Source organism: Heterodontus francisci, chromosome 7, assembly GCF_036365525.1.
Source record: "Heterodontus francisci isolate sHetFra1 chromosome 7, sHetFra1.hap1, whole genome shotgun sequence".
In the NCBI taxonomy this organism is placed as follows: domain Eukaryota; kingdom Metazoa; phylum Chordata; class Chondrichthyes; order Heterodontiformes; family Heterodontidae; genus Heterodontus; species Heterodontus francisci.
The window spans coordinates 120,288,985-120,310,129 of record NC_090377.1 but is presented as its reverse complement, the minus strand read 5'-3'; the positions used below and the strand labels follow the sequence as shown (position 1 = coordinate 120,310,129).

The 21,145-nt window shown below is 42.5% G+C and overlaps 1 protein-coding gene across 6 annotated transcripts in view; it reads right to left on the bottom strand.

Moving 5' to 3' along the window:
- Positions 1-21,145, bottom strand: part of nbeal1 (neurobeachin-like 1) — a 282,280-nt gene that overhangs the window by 194,456 nt on the left and 66,679 nt on the right. For all 6 annotated transcript variants that reach the window (XM_068036045.1, XM_068036049.1, XM_068036043.1 and 3 more), the window contains exon 2: positions 4,391-4,482. In XM_068036045.1, the coding sequence (XP_067892146.1) occupies positions 4,391-4,482 (92 nt within the window). The remainder of the gene's footprint in view (positions 1-4,390; positions 4,483-21,145) is intronic.

Below are 21,145 nucleotides of genomic sequence, written 5' to 3'. Positions count from 1 at the left end.
ACTCCTCTTCATTTAATCATAACACAACCCACAATTCCTTTCTCCCTCGTGCTCATCTAGCTTTCCCTTAAATGCATCTATGCTATTCATCTTAACTATTTCTTGTGGTAGTGAATTCCACAATCTCCCCTCTCTGGATAAAGAAGTTTCTCCTGAATTGCCTATTGGATTTACTGGTGGCTCTCATTGTGGCAGCAAGCTTGCTGCCAGCGACAATTTTTACAAATGTTTTCACAGGTTTCCACCTCCAAGTTGCTTATGAATATTCCCACCAGCGGACATTTCAGGGTACTATGTGGAAGTCTAATGTGATGTTTATACACTTTAGTTTTTTTTATATACTATTTAGCAGCTTTGGGTAGTTAAGGTGTTATGAGGTTTATTGGTAGTCAAGCCCACTGCTTGTTTCAATGCAACACATTTGGAGACTTGTTACATTGAAGATTGCCTCAAAACAAACACTTTATATTTTGCATTCTTGTGCATGTTCTGAAAGAAAGACAGGGTAGATCTGCATGATTTGACGAATGAATTCAAGTGGTGTTGGTAGTGGCTGATTAAGGCACAGAAATGTGCCATTATGTACGTGTAAATGAAGCAATAAGTTTGATTTCACAATTCTAACAGAGAAGAATGGAGTCTTGAATATTTAAAACAGCAACACACATGGTATTTGGATTTTCTATTGAAAACAGCTTAGGCTTTGCTCTTTCAGCTTGTTGCATCATCTGAACTATTCAAGCACATGACTACCTTAAAACAGGCCTTCAGCCAGCTGTTCCGAGACGATGAGCCTGAGTCCACGGCCATCTGGCTGAAAGGCAGAAAATATGCCAGAATCTTCAAAATTACTACTATTGACTTCCATATCACTATAAATAGTATGTGGTTTCACTGGTAACCAGAACTATATTTTTGTATCCTTGGTCAGTAGTAATAGGCGGGTTAAATACAACATTTTGAAAGTAATACGGATTCTGAAACATAGCGCATTCATTCTGTGGTTTCATTAACTACTGGCAGTAGTAAAATGAAGAGAGATGGGAGGCTTATGTGGAGCATAGACACTGGGATAGACCAGTTGAGCCAAATGGACTCTGTGCTGTAAATTCTATGTAATGCCTATGCACCCCACCCCCCGCCAACCCATCAACAATCAAAAGGAATTACTGTGAAGGTGGTGTATATTTTCACTGTCCTTCCTCACTAACCATGTTACTCAAGACTTTTTCATCTGGCAGCCCCACGGAAACCCAGTATTTTAATTTTATCCACTGGCAAAGATAGCTCCATAGATGTCTACACAGATTCTCCCAGCAAGTGGTACAGCAGGGGTGGTGGTGATCTGCATCCTTTTTTAGTTATGGAGGTTAATCCAAATCTTTGTTTTAAATTTGGGTACTGGTTATAATGAGTTCTGACAGAATAGAGGGAAAAAAGCATATTTGGATAGCTAAGCAGTTCTGCTAGTCAGACTGAAAATAACAACTGTCCTTGAAGCTGCAAGAACAGACTGCATTTTTTGTTTCTGGCTGGAGAGTTTTGCAGTGATGTTGCAGAACCAGTTCCAATCCATTTGTCAAAGTATGTGAGCGAAATTAATATTTACATTGTTTGCAACTACCCAACTAAACAGAACACTAACAATACTTTGCTGTATAATTTATCCCAAGTGAGCTGGCCTGATGACTCTCAGGCCCTCATATACTTTTCCACAAAGTGGGTTTCTCCCTGCAATTTCTCAATTTTACCGACAGTGGGTGACACTGGATTGAGCTCATCATTCCTGTTGGTAGTGAGGCAAAACTATCTGTTACAGGGCAGCTGTCCAGGACATTCTCAAATACCTAACAGTTTTCCAAAGAAACACATTGCAAGAGACTTGCAAATGCACATTCTGACAACCCTCACTCACAAGTGGGCAGTGAGAGAAGAAACCAAAAGAACCAGGGTGGAAATGAAAATAATTTTTTTTTAATTCCACAAGTTAGGATGATCTGGAATGCATTACCTGAAAGGATAGCGGAAGCAGATTCAATAGTACCTTTCAAAAGAGAATTAGATATATTGGAAAAATTTGCAGGACTATGGGTAAAGAGTAGGGTAAGTGGCACTAAATGGATAGCTCTTTCAGAGAGACAGCACATGTACAATGGGACAATTGGCCTCTTACCAGGATGATTCTATTAAAAAAATTATTTGATAAATTACTACTGACACTAATGGATAGATCATGACGCGACAAAATCATTACCCCCACTGGCAGCGATTGAGTTTAGGAACAATGCTCAAACCCTGACAAGCCATTCTCCCCTTCAAACAACTGCTTGTCATGCTGCGCTCCACCACACTTCTGCACCACGACACAGATCTTATCCAATCAGGCCGGAGTAAAATAATGATTACCTGCCACTATTACTCCTATCAATTATTCTCAGAACCAGACTGGCAATGGTTGGGGCTGATGGTGGTCATGTGAGTAACCATTCAATAAAGGCAAGTCATCTGCATATTTATAAAAGAGTCGAGTCCATAAATCTCAAATGCTGAAAGGAGGTCTCAAATTAAACGTTTGTATCTGGTCTGTTGGTACATGATGATCAAAAGATTAAGCTTGGTAAGCGTTGTTTGTAGGTTTTCATGGTGAGAGCAGTAAGGTTGAGTAAGACGATTTGCGGTTTACACCATGTGAATTGCTCTGAAAAGAGTTGTTTTGTTGAAAGAAGAGTTCTTAGAAGAACTGTTAGAACTCGACATTTCGGGCAACATACTCTGCCCGTCTTCTAGAGAAAAGACTAGATCTGTGGAAGAGGTGAGTTTATACGTGGTGGAGGGTGGGACTGTGGGCAGGACCTCGCTGCTGATTGGTGAGGCTTAGTGTGTTTGCGATAGATTGGTACATGTTATTGTTCTTGCTGCTGATTGGAACACAATAGCCAACCAACCAATCACAATACAGTGTGGAAACATTTTTACACTTCTCAAAATTAATTGCTAAATCTCAGACTTTTCCATTCAAATCAATTTAGCAGCATTAGTAATAAAAACAAAAAATGCTGGAAATCTGAAATAAAAACAAGAAATGCTGGAAATACTGAGCCGGTCTGGCAGCATCTGTGGAGAGAGAAGCAAAGTTAACATTTCAGGTCTGTGACCCTTCCGTTGAAAGGTCACAGACCTGAAATGTTAACTCTGCTTCTCTCTCCAGATGCTGCCAGACCGGCTCAGTATTTCCAGCATTTCTTGTTTTTATTTCAGATTTCCAGAATCCGCAGTATTTTGCTTTTTCTATAGTAGCATTAGTTTTGCAACATTCCTGTTTAAGCTTTCCTCAATTTCAATAGGAGGCAAGTGTTAAGTAACATTCGTCCCACACAAGTTCTTCTTATTTGTTCATGGGACGTGGGCGTCGCTGGTAAGGTCAGCATTTATTGCCCATCCCTCATTGTCATTGAGAAGGTGGTAGTGAGCCACCTTCTTGGAACTGTTGCAGTCCATGTGGTGTAGGTACACCCACAGTGCTGTTAGGGAGGGAGTTCCAGGATTTTGAACCAGTGACAGTGAAGGAACAGTGACATATTTCCAAAACAGGATGGTGTGTGGCTTGGAGGGGAACTTGCTGGTGGTGGTGTTCCCATGCATCTGCTGCCCTTGATGGGTTATGACAAACTGCAAAAAGCAAGTGTCTGAGCACCTCCCCTTTACATCAACAGTGTGACCATTGCTGAATCCCCTAACACCAACATCCTCGGGGTCACCATTGTCCAGAAACTTAACTGGATGAACCATAAAAATATCATGGCTACAAGAGCTGGGTATCCTGCAACAAGTAACTCATTTCCCTAAGCCTTTCCACCATCTAGCAGGCACAAGTCAGGAGTGTAATGGAATACTCTCCACTAACCTGGATGAGTGCAGCTCCAACAACACTCAAGTAGCTCGATACCATCCAGGACAAAGCAGCCCACTTGATTGGCACCATCCACCACCTGAACATTCACTCCCTCTACCACTGGCCCACAGTGGCAGCAGTGTGTACCATATACAAGATGCACTGTAGCAACTCACCAAGACTTCTTTGACAATACCTTCCAAATCTGTGACCTCCACCACCCAACATGAATACACCAACACCTGCAAGTTCCCCTCTAAGTCATACACCATTCTGACTTAGAAATATATCACCATTTGTTCATCGTCACAGGTCAAAATCCTGGAATTCCCCCTTCCCTAAAAGCATTGTGAGTGTAACTACACCACACGGTCTGCAGCGGTTCAAGGCGCTTCTCAAGGGCAATTAGGAATAGGGTAATAAATGCTTGCCAGTAAAGCCCACATCCCATGAAAGAATAAAAAAAGCTTGAACATTTTTGAAATCTGCATGACATACCTTGTGGGGGGTTTTTCAAAATCAACATCAAGAAACTTCTCATATGTTGCAACAAAGCTCTCCAGCCACAGCTTAAGGTAGTCTGGGTCCTTCTGTAACCAGAAAAAAACATACAAGCAAAACATGAAGTCAAGTTCTTTCTCATTCAAACAATTACTGCATACTCAAACCACATTAATTTATCAAGTGTTATATAGAGATAAATACCACCAGATCTAGCCCCAAATCCACACTTCTAATTCTTTGTTTTCCTCCAAATCAACTAAAGGCCTTCACAGGATTTAATACATGTACAGTATCTCAGCATTATTTCAGTCTCTCTGCTTACTGGGAGTCGCTGTTTACTTCACACAGACTTAAGCTCTAGGAAATATTACAAGTTGTTTGGACTTCTAACTTTGGGCTGACCATAGCATTTGTCAATAGTTGCCTGGAGTCATAGAAAATAGGAGGAGTAGGCCATTCAGCCCTGCTCCGCCATTCAAAAAAGATCATGGCAGATCGTCTAATTCAGTACCCTGTTCCTGCTTTCTCCCCATATCCCTTGATCCCTTTGACATTAAGAAATATATCTATCTCCTTCTTGAATATATTTAATGACTTGGCCTCCACTGCCTTCTGCAGTAGAAAATTCCACAGTTTCAGCACCCTCTGAGTGAAGAAATTTCTCATCTCGGTTCTAAATGGCATACCAGGTATCCTGAGACTGACCCCTGGTTCTGGACTCCCCAGCCATCAGGAACATCCTCCCTGCATCTAGCCTGTCTCATCCTGTTAGAATTTTATAGGTTTCTATGAGATCCCCTCTCATTCTTCTAAACTCCAGTGAATATAGGCCTAGTCGACACAATCTCTCCTCAAACGTCAATCCTGCCATCCCAGGAATCAGCCTAGTAAATCTTCTTTGCACTCCCTCCAAGGCAAGAACATCCTTCCTCAGGTAAGGAGATCAAAACTGTACACATCCTTGCTCCTGTACTCAAATCCTCTTGCAATGAAGATCAACATACCATTCGCCTTCCTAATTGCTTGCTGCACCTAAATGCTTGCTTTCAGCGACTGGTGTACAAGGACACCCAGGTCTCGTTGCACCTCCCCTTTCCCAATCTATCACCATTCAGATAATAATCCGCCTTTCTGTTTTTACAACCAAAGTGGATAAACTCACATTTATCCACGTTATATTGCATCAGCCATGCATTTGCCCACTCACCCAACTTGTCCAAATCACACTGAAGCCTCTTTGCATCCTCCTCACGGCTCACATTCCCCCCCCAGCTTTGTGTCGTCTGCAAACTTGGAAATGTTACATTTAGTTCCCTCATCCAAGTCATTAATATATATTGTGAATAGCTGGGGCCCAAGCACTGATCCCTGTGGTACCCCACTAGTCACTGCCTGCCACCCGGAAAAAGACCCCTTTATTCCTGCTCTCTGTTTCCTGTCTGTCAACCAATTCTCAATTCATGCCAGTATACCACCCCCAATCCCGCGTGCTTTAATTTTGCACACTAACCTCTTATGTGGGACCTTATCAAAAGCCTTCTGAAAATTCAAATACACCACATCCACTGGTTCTCCCTGATCTATTCTACTAGTTACATCCTCAAAAAACTCCAGTAGATTTGTCAAGCATGACTTCCCTTTCATAAACTCATGCTGACTTTGCCCAATCCCGTTTATGCTTTCTAGGTGTTCTGGTATCACATCCTTTATAATAGACTCTAGCATTTTCCCCACTGCTGATGTAAGGCTAACAGGTCTGTAGTTCCCTGTTTTTTCTCTACCTCCTTTTTTAAATAGTGGGGTTACATTTTCCACCCTCCAATCTGCTGCTCAACAGGTAGTAACTGCACACCTTTGTTAAAGGCTGGAAGAATCGTAATGTGGCCAGCTTCATGATGCACTTGTCACATCAAAGAAGCAAAACCCATAAGATTTACACTATTTCATTCAATGGATAATTGGCATCACGAGACAGCAAGCTGTTGCAAAACTTCCCAAATTTTTTTAAGAGGAGCAAACTCCTCCCAAGTCAGATATTCAATAAAATTTATCTATTTATTTTTATTTGCATTCTTTTTCACCTGCTCTCCCAATTCAGAAACGCTGAGGGCCGATGCACAATAAAAATCTATCTGTATTGAAGGGGATTTTGTAAACTATAATCCAATGTTCAATAAAGTAAATAATTTATACTGAACCATCTGATTGTAACGCCACTCAATTCTTACCCTATGGAATAATTATCTGGTGCTAATTTAAATGCTGGCCTTTAAACCCTCCAGCACATAGCATCATTCCCTGTATATAGAATCTTATAACACAGAAGGAGGCCTTTTGGGCCATTGTGCCTCTGCCGGCTCTTTGAAAGAGCTGTCCAATTAGTCCCACTCCCTTGCTCTTTCCCTATAACCCTGCAAGTGTTTCATTTTCAAGTATTTATCCAATTCCCTTTTGAAATTATCAAATGTGCTCCTACCACCCTTTCTGGCAGTGAATCCCAGATGGGAAGGTGGGATTAGAATGGGTGGAATGTTTTTCGGCTAGCACAGACATGAAGGGCCAAGTGGCCTTTTTCTGTGCCATAAACTTTCTATGATCACAACAGCCCACTGCATAAAAAAAATTCTCTTCAAAGTTCAAAACTGCCCAAGATCTTTTTTCATCAGTTCAATCTGCTCAAAACCTTGTGTCCTTATACACAATTTTTTTTTTAAGTAGTTCAAGTTTTTAAAGCACAATTGGTGCAAGAGATTCGCAACTATACTTTCATTTCAGGGTTTATAGGCTCATCCAGATATCTTGACTAGATGAAGCATTATAATGACTTCCAAGTAAAACTTGCCTCAGATTAGATAATCTCTCAACCCCTTGAATTTATATTCCTGCTCCTCTCTGCTCTATTGCTTTGGTCTTAAACTGACTAATGCACGTTCACGGGTCAGAAAACACAGTCCAAAAAGAGCTAGGAGCTCTGTCCACTATGTTGCTGGACACAACTAATAGCAGAACAGTATGAGTCTGTTTACTAAAAGTTTGTGGATATTGTACAATAAATAATACTAAGTCAAGGGAATTAGATAGTACAGCTCTATTTTAACAATAATAAACTTCGTCATAGGATAATTTATCAAGTCAAATATGCCATTTTCACTGAATGGACTCCAGATCAAGACTTAGAATTTGTTGAGTGACAAGAATGGGAGCCCAGAAAGCAGATCCAAAATTGCAATAATTTCTGAAGGGTTGGTGGGGGGGGGGGGGGGGGAGTGGGTGGGGCAGTGCTGCAGGAGAGAGAGATGTTAAAACATTTGATCATAAACTGAATTAAACAGGTCAAACAGTTCATATACAAATTTATGTGGCAATTCTGGCCTCTTGCACATTGGATTTGCTTTTCCTCATCATTGGCAGTGGTGTCTTCAACTGAGAGACTCTAAGCTCTAGAACGCCCTTCCTACCTCTCTCTCTCTGCTTTCAAGATGCTCTTTAAACCCTATTGCTGTGACCAACCTGCACTAATATCTCGTGTGGCTTGGTACCAAATTTTGATTGATAATATTCCTATGAACTGTTAAAAGTGCTATTTAAATGTAAGTTATTGTACTTTCTTTCCTTTAGAAGGGATATACAAAACCAGCACTGCACAATTATACACCACCATTGAACTGTAGGATGACATAGATAGGCTAGCAGAATGAGCAGAGAGGTGGCATATGAAATTTAATACTGACAAGTGTAAGGTGACGAATTTTGGCAGAAGGAATGGGGAGAGGCAGTATATCCTTAACGGCACAGTTCTAAAGAGAGTGTGCAGGAATAGAGGGACCTGGGGGTGCATGTGCATTGATCCTTGAAGGTGGCAGGACATATAGAGTGTTAGTAAAGCATATGGGATCTTGGGCTTCATAATTAGAGGCATTGAGTACAGAAGCAGGGAAGTTATGCTGAACCTTTATAAAGCTCTGATTAGGCCCCAACTGGAATACAGTGTCCAGTTCTGGTCATCGCACTTCAGGAAGGGTCCTTGAGAGAGTGCAGAGGAGGTTTACCAGAATGGTTCGTGGGATGGACGATTTTAGTTTAGTTTAGTTTAGTTTAGAGATACAGCACTGAAACAGGCCCTTCGGCCCACCGACTCTGTGCCGACCATCAACCACCCATTTATACTAATCCTACACTAATCCCGTATTCCTATCGAAGGTTAGGTTGGAAAAGCCGTGTTTGTTCTCCTGAGAACAAAGGAGATTGAGGGGAGATTTAATAGAAGTGTACAAAAAGTTGGGCAAAAGGTGCAGGGGAAATATGAGGAAAAACTTTTTACGCAGCTGGTGGTGATGACTTGGAACTTGCTGCCGAAAGGGTGCTGGGAGTGGAGACGATCAATGACTTCAAGAGGACTTTGGACAGTCATCTGAGAGAAATCGACTTGCAGGGCTACAGGAATCGAGCAGGGGAGCGGGACTGACTGCATAACTCCGTGGAGAGCCAGCATGGACTCGATGGGCTAAATGGCCTCCTTCTGTGCCATAAATGACTCTGACTCTATGACCAGGGAGTCAATGAAAACAAAAGAAGGGATTAGCATGAATTCCAAATTGTCACTCAAGGATTAATTAATTTCCAGCTGCATTTAATAAAAATACAATCCACTTGGTGACATAGTGGAAAAGTTGGTAAATCCATTCGGTCATGTCTAACACACAAAGGTTTCGGTCACATCACAGATACAACTTGCCTCAGTCCCTCCCCCTGCCCTGTCCCCCACAATTGTTATGATGAATGAATCCTAACTCATTCAAAATCAACAAACTGTTACGATCATCTGGTTCATGGTTTGTATTAATTTTCTAGAGGTAACTTTTAATTTGGGAACTGATTTTTTTAAATTCAAGACGAATGAAAACACTTGGTTTGAGAAGCTGGCAAGCAAACCTAGGGCGGCCCATGTTTATTTAGTAAGGCCATAATGGGAAGTCTGAAGGCCCTAAACAATGGATTCTCTGAATTCTTGATGGAGGATGGTGTGTCTGCAGCTGCATCAGGAGTTTAAATTATTCATATTATTTCCCAGAACAGAGAAAATTTGGAGTAGGAAATAATTAGTTTAAATTGCTACCCCAACTTGTACCACATTGCTATGGAGATAGGTGAAGCAAGGAGTGCCTGTTGGTGTTTCAATTGGTGTGCTTGCTGACAGACAAGTAGTTGGCTTTTGGAAAGATGTTGGCTTTGAAAGCAGTTGGGCTCAGGAGCAAAGAGACCACAGGAATCAAGGGTGTTTCTGTTTTGAGTAAAGCCTATGCTCAAAATGGGAAGTCCAGATTCAGGAGATTTTATACCTCAGAAGAGAGCTGAGAAATTAAGGAAAATAGAAGTGAATTCCTAAGAACCGTGGTACACTTTGGATTGGTCCCAAGAGAAGTGAACAAACCATCAAGATATAGGGGAACTCTGGGGGTGTAAGTAACAGTCAAACAGGAGTGTTCTATTGAGATTTAGAGGTTTAAGTATGCATTTTCATGCTCTGTTATGATTTTAAGTTTCAAATATTAGAGTTTCCAAATTGTAGTGCTAAGTTAGTAGTGTTTTGCTTTGTTTAACTCTTGTACAGTAAAGTATTTTTTGTGTAAAACGTGAAATCTTGGTGACGTAATTCTTTCAGTAATAACTGGGAATTTCACTTTCTCTTTTTAAAAAAGAATGATCCCAATACAATCAACTGGAAGCAAAAGTGGAGCAATAGCTTAGCAATGATTGTGGCTTCTCTCAACTTAAAAAACACACACAGGAAACAAAACAGACAGCAGCAAGTTCGAACCATTACTTCCACATAAACCAACTGTACAATGTCAGTCATCAATGGCACACAGCTGGGGCAGAAATGTCATTTAATAACAGGGAACAGTCAGTTACTATGTCAGCAGCTAGACTGCTACCCATGTGTGTGGAACAAATGTGGGGTCAAGTCTTTGCACCTCAACTGGAATCTTGTTGCAACTCTTGCAATCACACTGGCTTCTGAAGAACAGAGACAGGCACAATTAGGCAAGTCAGCAATTTTGCTGTCCCTGATATTTCATGAACCCAAAGCTCCAAATGATACCTTTAAAGACGCTGATACTACATCTTGAACTAACCTGAAAAACAACTGAGGTAAATTATTCTTCAATATGTTCCAATTCAGAGTAATGAGCGAACACAAGGTTCCATTGATAAATAAAGTTTTAATTTAAAAAGTCTCCATCTGCACCAAAAAGGTCAGACTGAGAGGGAAATAACAATGAAGAAAATAATTCTAAAACCTATAGAAAGGAAGGAAAGAGATTAAGAAGGCTAAGTGGGGGTATAAGACTGGTGCTTGCATATAAAAGGTGATGAGCAATGGCATCGACAAGCAGAAAAGTAAAACAAAGACTTGCATTTCTATAGAGCCGTTCAAGACCTCAGGATGTCCCAAAACATTTACAATCAACAAAGTACATTTTTGTAGTGCTTGTAATGCAGGAAGTACGGCAACCAATTTGTACACTGCAAGCTCCTAGAAACAGCAAAGTGACAATGGCCAGATAATTTGTTTAGTGATGCTGCTTGAGGGATAAATATTTGTCAGGACACTAGGGAGAATTTCCCTACTCTTCGAATTGCACCACAGAATCTTTTACATCTACCTGAGGGGGCAAATAACACCTCGGTTTAGTCTCTCATCCGAAAGATATGGGAGCAATGCAGAGGAAAAATCAGTCCCCAAGTCCATGGTACCGGATAAAATTCATGGGTAACTGATCACATGACCAAAAGCTATTGCAAAACTTCCCAAAAAGCAGTCAATAACAATAACCATATTAGTGGTCAGAATGCCACTTTGAACTAAAAGCAAAATACTGCAGATGCTGGAAATCTGAAATAAAAACAAAAAATGCTGGAAATACTCAGCAGGTCGGACTGTGGAGAGAAAAGCAGAGTTAATATTGCAAGTCTGTGACACCTGAAACGTTAACTCGACTTCTCTCTCCACAGATGCTGACAAATCTGCTGAGTATTTCCAGCATTTTCTGTCTTTATGCCACTTCAAACTGTTTATTATCTAAATCCAAACTATAAAAATGAAGGTCAAGAGCACAATGTTGTTTTGCAATGTTGGCTGCTTGGCCATATAAACTGATTTGTAGCATGAAGTTTTCTTGAATTTGTTTTCAGATCAATGTACAATTATCTTCTTGGCTTTTATTGTTGACTAATGTGCCAATAAAATTGCCAGTGCTACAGCAACTAGTAATGAGCTCTATTTACCTTTACACCCAACACTCAAATTTGATTATTCCCCTCTCCTATGTTCAGCTCCTATCAGATGAGTCTTTGTATTTAAACCATTATTAGGCTATAACTGGTAGAACAATGAGTAGAATGACAAACAGGACTAAAATACCTATTTATTGCTCCATCGGTAATCTAGTTAACCACTGTGTAATCATACCAAAAACCACTGAAACATCCAGTTAGAGGAAACAGTTCCGCATACTCAGCTTTAAATTTCAATCTAAGCAATACCCAGTAACCCTAATCTTTTATTTTACGTCCGTCAACCAAATTCCTATCAATAATGTCACATTCCCTCCTGCACCAGATGCGGGAAATTTTACAAGCTGCATTAGGCTCCTTCAAAAAAAATTGTTTTAAAAAATCCGTGCTGGACAATTTTGAAATTTAATCTCAAATTATGGATTCAAAGGGGTTGCCCATAATAACATTAGACCAATTCCCAGTTTATTCTTGTACTCTGGGTGGGGGACTTCAATGTCCATCACCAAGAGTGGCTCGGTAGCACCACTACGGACCGAGCCCTAAAGGACAGAGCTGCTAGACTGGGTCTGCGGCAGGTGGTGGGGAAACCAACAAGAGGGAAAAACATGCTCGACCTCGTCCTCACCAATCTGCCTGCCGCAGATGCTTCTGTCCATGACTGTATTGGTAGGAGTGACCACCAAACAGTTCTTGTGGAGACAAAGTCCCACCTTCACATTGAGGATACTGTCCATCGTGTTGTGTGGCACTATCACCGTGATAAATGGGATAGATTTCGAACAGATCTAGCAATGCAAAACTGGGCATCCATGAGGCACTGTGGGCCATCAGCAGCAGCAGAATTGTACTCAACCACAATCTGTAACCTCATGGCCCGGCATATCCCCTACTGTACCATTACCATCAAGCCAGGAGACCAACCCTGGTTCAATGAAGAATGCAGGAGCGCATGCCAGGAGCAGCACCAGGCATACCTCAAAATGAGGTGTCAACCTGGTGAAGCTACAACACAGGACTATCTGCATGCCAAACTGTGTAAGCAGCATGCGATAGACAGAGCCAAGCGATCCCATAACCAATGGATCAGATCTAAGCTCTGCAGTCCTGCCACATCCAGCCGTGAATGGTGGTGGACAATTAAACAACTAACTGGAGGAGGTGGCTCCACAAATATCCCCATCTTCAATGATGAGGGAGCCCAGCACATCAGTGCGAAAGATAAGGCTGAAGCTTCAGCCAGAAGTGCCGAGTAGATGATCCATCTCTGCCTCCTCCTGAAATCCCCAGCATCACAGATGCCAGACTTCAGCCAATTCGATTCAGTCCGCGTGATATCAAGAAACGACTGAAGGCAATGGATACTGCAAAAGCTATGGACCCTGACAATATTCCAGCAATAGTACTGAAGACCTTGTGCTTCAGAACTTGCCGCGCCCCTGGCCAAGCTGTTCCAGTACAGCTACAACACTGGCATCTACCCTGCAATGTGGAAAATTGCCCAGGAATGTCCTGTACACAAAACGCAGGACAAGTCCAACCCGGCCAATTACCGCCCCATCAGCCTACTCTCAATCATCAGTAAAGTGATGGAAGGTGTCATCAACAGTGCCATCAAGCGGCACTTGCTTAACAATAACCTGCTCAGTGACGCTCAGTTTGGGTTCCGCCAGGGCCACTCAGCTCCTGACCTCATTACAGACTTGGTTCAAACATGGACAAAAGAGCTGAACTCAAGAGGTGAGGTGAGAATGACTGCCCTTGACATCAAGGCAACATTTGACCAAGTATGGCATCAAGGAGCCCTAGCAAAACTGAGGTCAATGGGAATCAGGGGGAAAACTCTCCGCTGGCTGGAGTCATACCTAGCGCAATGGAAGATGGTTGTGGTTGTTGGAGGTCAATCATCTCAGCTCCAGGACATCACTGCAGGACTTCCTCAGGGTAGTGTCCTAGGCCCAACCATCTTCAGCTGCTTCATCAACGACCTTCCTCCAATCATAAGGTCATAAGTGGGGATGTTCGCTGATGATTGCACAATGTTCAGCACCATTCGTGACTCCTCAGGTACTGAAGCAGTCTGTGTAGAAATGCAGCAAGACCTGCACAATATCCAGGCTTGGGCTGATAAGTGGCAAGTAACATTCACGCCACACAAGTGCCAGGCAATGACCATCTCCAACAAGAGAGAATCTAACCATCTCCCCTTGACATTCAACGGCATTACCATGGCTGAATCCCCCACTATCAACATCCTAGGGGCTACCATTGACCAGAAACTGAACTGGGGTAGCCATATAAATACCGTGGCTACAAGAGCAGGTCAGAGGCTAGGAATCCTGAGGCGAGTAACTCACCTCCTGACTCCCCAAAGCCTGTCCACCATTTACAAGGCACAAGTCAGCAGTGTGATGAATACTCTCCACTTCCTGGATGGGTGCAGCTCCAACAACACTCAAGAAGCTTGACATCATCCAGGACAAAGCAGCCCACTTGATTGGCACCCCATCTACAAACATTCACTCCCTCCACCACTGACGCACAGTGGCAGCAGTGTGTACCATCTACAAGATGCACTGCAGCAATGCACCAAGGCTCCTTAGACAGCACCTTCCAAACCCGCGACCTATACCAACTAGAAGGACAAGGGCAGCAAATACATGGGAACAGCACCACCTGCAAGTTCCCCTCCAAGTCACACACCACCCTGACTTGGAACTATATCGCCGTTCCTTCACTGTCGCTAGGTCAAAATCCTGGAACTCCCTTCCTAACAGCACTGTGGGTATACCTACCCCAAATGGACTGCAGCAGTTCAAGAAGGCAGCTCACCACCACCTTCTCAAGGGCAATTAGGGATGGGCAATAAATGCTGGCCTGGCCAGTGACGTCCACATCTCATCAATGAATAAAAAAATAAATTCTTTTCACCTTTCAATAAGTTTCAATTTCTGTGTCTCAATCTATTATTATGTATATGCTCTCTGGATGCGGGCAATGGTGGCAAGGTAATATTTGTTGCATATCCCTCGTTGACCTAAGATGGTGGTGGGCCTTCTTCCTGAAGCACTGCAGTGCAGGTGTGACAGTGCTCCCACAATCGTACTCGGCAGAGAATTCCAGGATATTAATCCATAGCATTGAAGAAACGACGATATATGTCAAAGTCAGGATGATGCGTGATTTAGAGGTGAAGATGTCCCCATCGTATTGTTCTCACCCTTCTTGGCTGTAGAAGTTACAGACAGGGAGGTGATGTCAAAGTAACTTTGGCTGAGTTGTTGCAATGTCTTTCATAGATAGTACATAGCAGAGCCACATTGATGGAGAGGATGGATGCTGAGTCCATTGGCTAGGATGCCAATTAAGCAAACAACTCTGGTCTCTATTCATCATTCAGTGAGTGATCACTACTTCCATCGCACTCCTGACTTTAAGCCAGGTAGATGGTGGAGGTGTTTTGAGGGATCAGCGGTGAGCTACTCGTTGCAAGGTACCCAGAGGCTGGCCTGGCTCTTGTAGCCAGTGTTGATATGGCATGTCCAGTTCACTCTGGTCAACGGTGACCTCCGATAGGTCAATGACAGGGAACTATCAATGGTGGTGCCTTTGGACAGGGGAACCATGAAAGTTTTCCCTTGTTCAAAGCGGTCATATTGTCCGTCAGTCCGTGCCTCCGTTTAGGAGGCTTGCACAACCAACCTCCTTAAAAGGGCTGCGAATGGATCTGAACATTTTGGAATTATCAGTGAACATATCCACCCAGACCTTTTAATGGAGGGAAGGTCATGGATGAGACCGCTTTGGATGCATGGCCAAAGGTTGTTTGCCGGATGAACTCCTGCAGCCATGCCCTTCTTAAACAGGTGGTTACATGGGCTACCCTTCAGTCCCAAGCTGTAATTTGCATATCTGGAGGATTTCAAAATTGTGGCCAGACCCTCTGCTATTGCTTCAATGTCTTCCTTTGAGAGCCTAGGGTGCATGCCCTTGGGTCCCATAGGCATCCGTCTTGAATTCTATATTTATTTTTTAAGAATGATTCTTTCTCTTTTATCATAATCAATTATTGTTCCACATCTCCTGTAGGAACCAGCTTGAGAATATTACCTGCTCAGAGCAGTTCGAACTGGCAGCACCAAGTCATTGCACTTGCCCCAGTTAATGATGGGTAAGAAAATGGAACAGGCTTAACCTGTGGAGAATTTCCAACAAACTAGTCATCTCACCTACAATACAGAAAGTCTAAGGGGAGAGGCAAGTAGAGAATATCCCCTTCTTAAATTAGCATTTTATGTTGAAATTATAGAACCACTCACTGATTTGGGCATTTAATGAATACACTGATTGATGTGTCCATAGTTCTTTTTCAGAATTTATCTTATTTTCATCACCTTATATTTATTCTATGCATATTTTATGCAGCCATTGTATGTTTAACACTACACTACACAGCGCTCACAGGAGGGTTCCTGGCCTGTCTAGGCTTGTGATGGGAATAATGCAGATTTAAGGGTTAAAGCAATTTGTTTGCCTCAGTTGTCCTTTCGTGAGGAAACAGGAGACTTCTGTACATTTGTGGAAATGCTGTGACCAGTTTATTTCTCTTTTAATGCTGGCCCATTTTCTCATTCTGGTATTTTGTGGAGGAGGGGAGCACAATCCATCAGTATTTTAATCCCTTACTAATTGTGAGGAGGACGGCATTTTGAACATTACTTTCTAAAAGTACAGCCTGCCTGTATAACTGGATGTGACGTAAGCTATTACAGGAATGGAAAGTAGGAATTGGACACGTTCCAGGAATGCCAAGCTCCCATTCTTGCCCCGTCAAACACACACAAAAAATTTTTGCAAATTTGAAAATTGTCTCAGCTGATCTTGGCAAAAACAGCAAGTAAGGCGTGGCAGCTTATCGAGAACAAGATCTCACTAAGTGCATTTCAACTGCAAAGGCTGTAAAAACCCTAGCATCTTGTCCTATTTATTTTTCAGTTATGCAATTAGATATATTGTGAGGGGAGGGAATTTTGGACACAATAAGCCAGCTTATCCAAAAACTGCTTCACAAAACGTTGGGCCACCAAACTAACATCCTTTTTTTAAAAAGAGAAGCTCTTAAGTTATTTTTTTTTAAAACTGTCCTGCTCCATCTGCAAAATAACTTTTTGCAATTGCTTGCGATAACAGACGTACTGGACTGGTATTGGGGAATGAGCCCGGCCAGGTGGTCGAAGTTTCAGTAGGGGAGCATTTCGGGAACAGAGACCATAATTCCATAAGTATTAAGGTACTTGTGGATAAGGATAAGAGCAGTCCTTGGGTGAAGGTGCTGAATTGGGGGAAGGCTAATTATAACAATATTAGGCAGGAACTATAGATTGGGGGCGGCTGTTTGAGGGTAAATCAACATCTGACATGTGGGAGTCTTTCAAACGTCAGTTGATTAGAATCTAAGACCAGCATGTTTCTGTGAGGAAGAAGGACAAGTTTGGCAAGTTTTGTGAACCTTGGATAATGCGGGATATTGTGCGCCTCGTCAAAAAGAAAAAGGAAGCATTCGTAAGGGCTGGAAGGCGAGGAACAGACGAATCCCTTGAGGAATATAAAGACAGTAGGAAGGAACTTAAGCAAGGAGTCAGGAGGGCTAAAAGGGGTTATGAGAAGTCATTGGCAAACAGGATTAAGGAAAATCCCAAGGCTTTTTATACGTATATAAAGAGCAAGAGGGTAACCAGGGAAAGGGTTAGCCCACTCAAGGACAGAGAAGGGAATCTATGTGTGGAGCCAGAGGAAATGGGCGAGGTACTAAATGAGTACTTTGCATCAGTATTCACCAAGGAGAAGGACTTGGTGGATGATGAGCCCAGGGAAGGGAGTGTAGATAGTCTCAGTCATCTCATTATCAAAAAGGAGGTGGTGTTGGGTGTCTTGCAAAGCATTAAGGTAGATAAGTCCCCAGGGCCTGATGGGATCTACCCCAGAATACTGAGGGAGGCAAGGGAAGAAATTGCTGGGGCCTTGACAGAAATCTTTGCATCCTCATTGGCCACAGGTGAGGTCCCAGAGGACTGGAGAATAGCCAATGTTGTTCCTTTGTTTAAGAAGGGTGGCAAGGATAATCCAGGAAATTATAGGCCAGTGAGCCTTACGTCAGTGGTAGGGAAACTATTGGAGAGGATGCTTCGGGACAGGATTTACTCCCATTTGGAAACAAACAAACTTATTAGCGAGAGTCAGCATGGTTTTGTGAAGGGGAGGTCGTGTCTCACTAATTTGATTGAGTTTTTTGAGGAAGTGACAAAGATGATTGATGAAGGAAGGGCAGTGGATGTTATCTATATGGACTTCAGTAAAGCCTTTGACAAGGTCCCTCATGGCAGACTGATACAAAAGGTGAAGTCACATGGAATCAGAGGGGAGCTGGCAAGATGGATACAGAACTGACTCGGTCATAGAAGACAGAGGGTAGCAGTGGAAGGGTGCTTTTCTGAATGGAGGGATGTGACCAGTGATGTTCCGCAGGGATCAGTGCTGGGATCTTTGCTGTTTGTAGTATATATAAATGATTTGGAGGAAAATGTAGCTGGTCTGATTAGTAAGTTTGCGGACGACACAAAGGTTGGTGGAGTTGCGGACAGTGATGAGGACTGTCAGAGGATACAGCAGGATATAGATCGGTTGGAGACTTGGGCGGAGAAATGGCAGATGGAGTTTAATCCAGACAAATGTGAGGTAATGAATTTTGGAAGGTCTAATGCAGGTGGGAAGTATACAGTAAATGGCAGAACCCTTAGGAGTATTGACAGGCAGAGAGATCTGGGCCTACAGGTCCACAGGTCACTGAAAGTGGCAACGCAGGTGGATAAGGTAGTCAAGAAGGCATACGGCATGCTTGCCTTCATCGGTCGGGGCATAGAGTATAAAAATTGGCAAGTTATGCTGCAGCTGTACAGAACCTTAGCTAGGCCACACTTAGAATATTGCGTGCAATTCTGGTCGCCACACTACCAGAAGGACGTGGAGGCTTTGGAGAGGGTACAGAAGAGGTTTACCAGGATGTTGCCTGGTCTGGAGGGCATTAGCTATGAGGTTGGATAAACTCGGATTGTTTTCACTGGAACAACGGAGGTGGAGGGGCAACATGATAGAGGTTTACAAAGTTATAAGTGGCATGGACAGAGTGGATAGTCAGGAGCTTTTTCCCAGGGTGGAAGAGTCAGTTACTCGGGGACATAAGTTTAAGGTGAGAGGGGCAAAGTTTAGAGGGGATGTGCGAGGCAAGTTCTTTACACAGAGGGTGGTGAGTGCCTGGAACTTGTTGCCGGGGGAGGTGGTGGAAGCAGGTACCATAGAGACGTTTAAGAGGCATCTTGACAAATACATGAATAGGATGGGAATAAAGGGATACGGACCCCAGAAGTGCAGAAGGTTTTAGTTTAGGCAGGCATCAAGATCGGTGCAGGCTTGGAGGGCCAAATGGCCTGTTCCTGTGCTGTACTGTTCTTTGTTCTTGTTCTAATCAATGCTTCATATAAAGCTCACAGCAGGATGTAACTGCAGTAATTTTAAGAGGCAATAAAAAAAGGATTGGGACAGAAGTCAATGGTTCAGTGACACTTGAATAGCACAAGGCACAACAGGAATTACAAGGTTTTTTAAAAAATCAATTAAACTCAAGTTTCCTTGCTGCCCCAGCCTGCTTGGACAGTCCATTATTACTCAAACTCTGCACTGCACCCCTTTGACAAAACTTTCTGTAATCTAAATACTGCAAAATAATATAAAATAAGCATTGTGCATTAAACGGATTGTTTGCCAGTGTAAACTTCATTTATTGGTGTGAAGTAGTGCAGACTCCTGCCTTACAACTTATCCATTTAATAATTGCTTTGCAACTCAAATAATAGTCTTGTCAACTCTGCAAATTGCTGTTAGGCTCTCTGGTGAAGCTTGACAAAAGACTCTGGAGAATAAACAGTTAATAATACAACAATACAGCAGATCTGCTTTTGGAAATCACAGGTTGCATGAGCTCTGTGGGAGTAGAAAATTGAAAATATGCTCCATTGTATGAAAAGAGAAATTTCACAATCACTGAACAGTACCGCAACTGAGCCTTTATTGTGAAATGGCTGCATTTCTAACTGATGAAATAACTCCACAAAAGGTGAAGGTATTTAATTGTACTGACTGCACTTTCTTCAAAGAACTTTTGTCAAGTTGCAATGTTTTACTCCTCTTCCCAGAACAACTCAAGCAATAAGACGCAAAATTCTTCACAGCACATCACGGACTTTCACCACTTTATTCGCTTCCCCCCTTCAATATGCAGTCTCGATGCATTACTTCCTAGAGAGGCCACATAACTCACTTCTGTACATACTTTTACACTGATGTCAGGGGAAACCGGGTGTGATGCTCAAACAAAAAAAAATGGTTTCTGCTTTCATGCTGAACCTCTGATGCAACCATTGGGAAGGAACTATGCACTTCTCCTGGGGTCTAGATAAAGTTAGACTGTGGATGTCACCTGCTTTACTTCGATTGTATTGACAGTTACAAAACAAATTATCAAGCTCTGGCTCCATGGTAGCACTCTGGTCTCACAGTCAGAAGGTTGTGCGGATCTAGTCTCACTCCAGAGACTTGAACACAAAATCCAGGATGACACTCCAGTGCTGTCGCACTGTCACAGATGATACATTAAACCGAGGCCCTGTCTGCTAAAGGATATGGATTCACATTCTCTGGATCACTAGTATTGAATTAGCACTGCTTCAAAGCTTGTTGTCATTGTGTCCCTGGTAACTAGCTTGAGAAGTCCAGCACACAATTTTAAATATATAGAGAATGTGATGGACAGAACAGTGTGTTTTTTTTTAATGAGGCTGCCAACTATGAATTTCTGTATAATTTTAGCAACCAGTCACAAAGTATAAAAAAGGAGCTTGCAAGTTTTTTTGAATGGAGCTGTTATACCAATTACAATTACAGAAAGTCAGGCAGATTTAACTAGTTCCCACAGCTCTTGAGACAAGTGGAAGGAAGCAATGTGCATCAAAGTTGTTTAGCATCGAGATTGAGACCTTTTATTAGTATTATCAAGGACAACTGAATTTCTACCATTATTATTTTGCTCTTATATAATTGCGGGTTTCTTACTAGCTTTGAACGAGCACAAAGTCTGATGTCATGTTGTATGACTTACAGATCTGGTGGAAGACTCCAGAACAAGTCCAGTCGCTTAAAAATCACAAAGAGGTTTTCTGTTTGTTATTCCAGACATTTAACCAAATATTTACCGACTGATGGAGCAGTACCACAGGACATGCGCGATGCCAATGTCAACACCCTCTAGAAGAACAAGGGTGACCGCGGTGACTGCAACAACTACCGTGGAATCTCCCTGCTCAGCATAGTGGGGAAAGTCTTTGCTCGAGTCGCTTT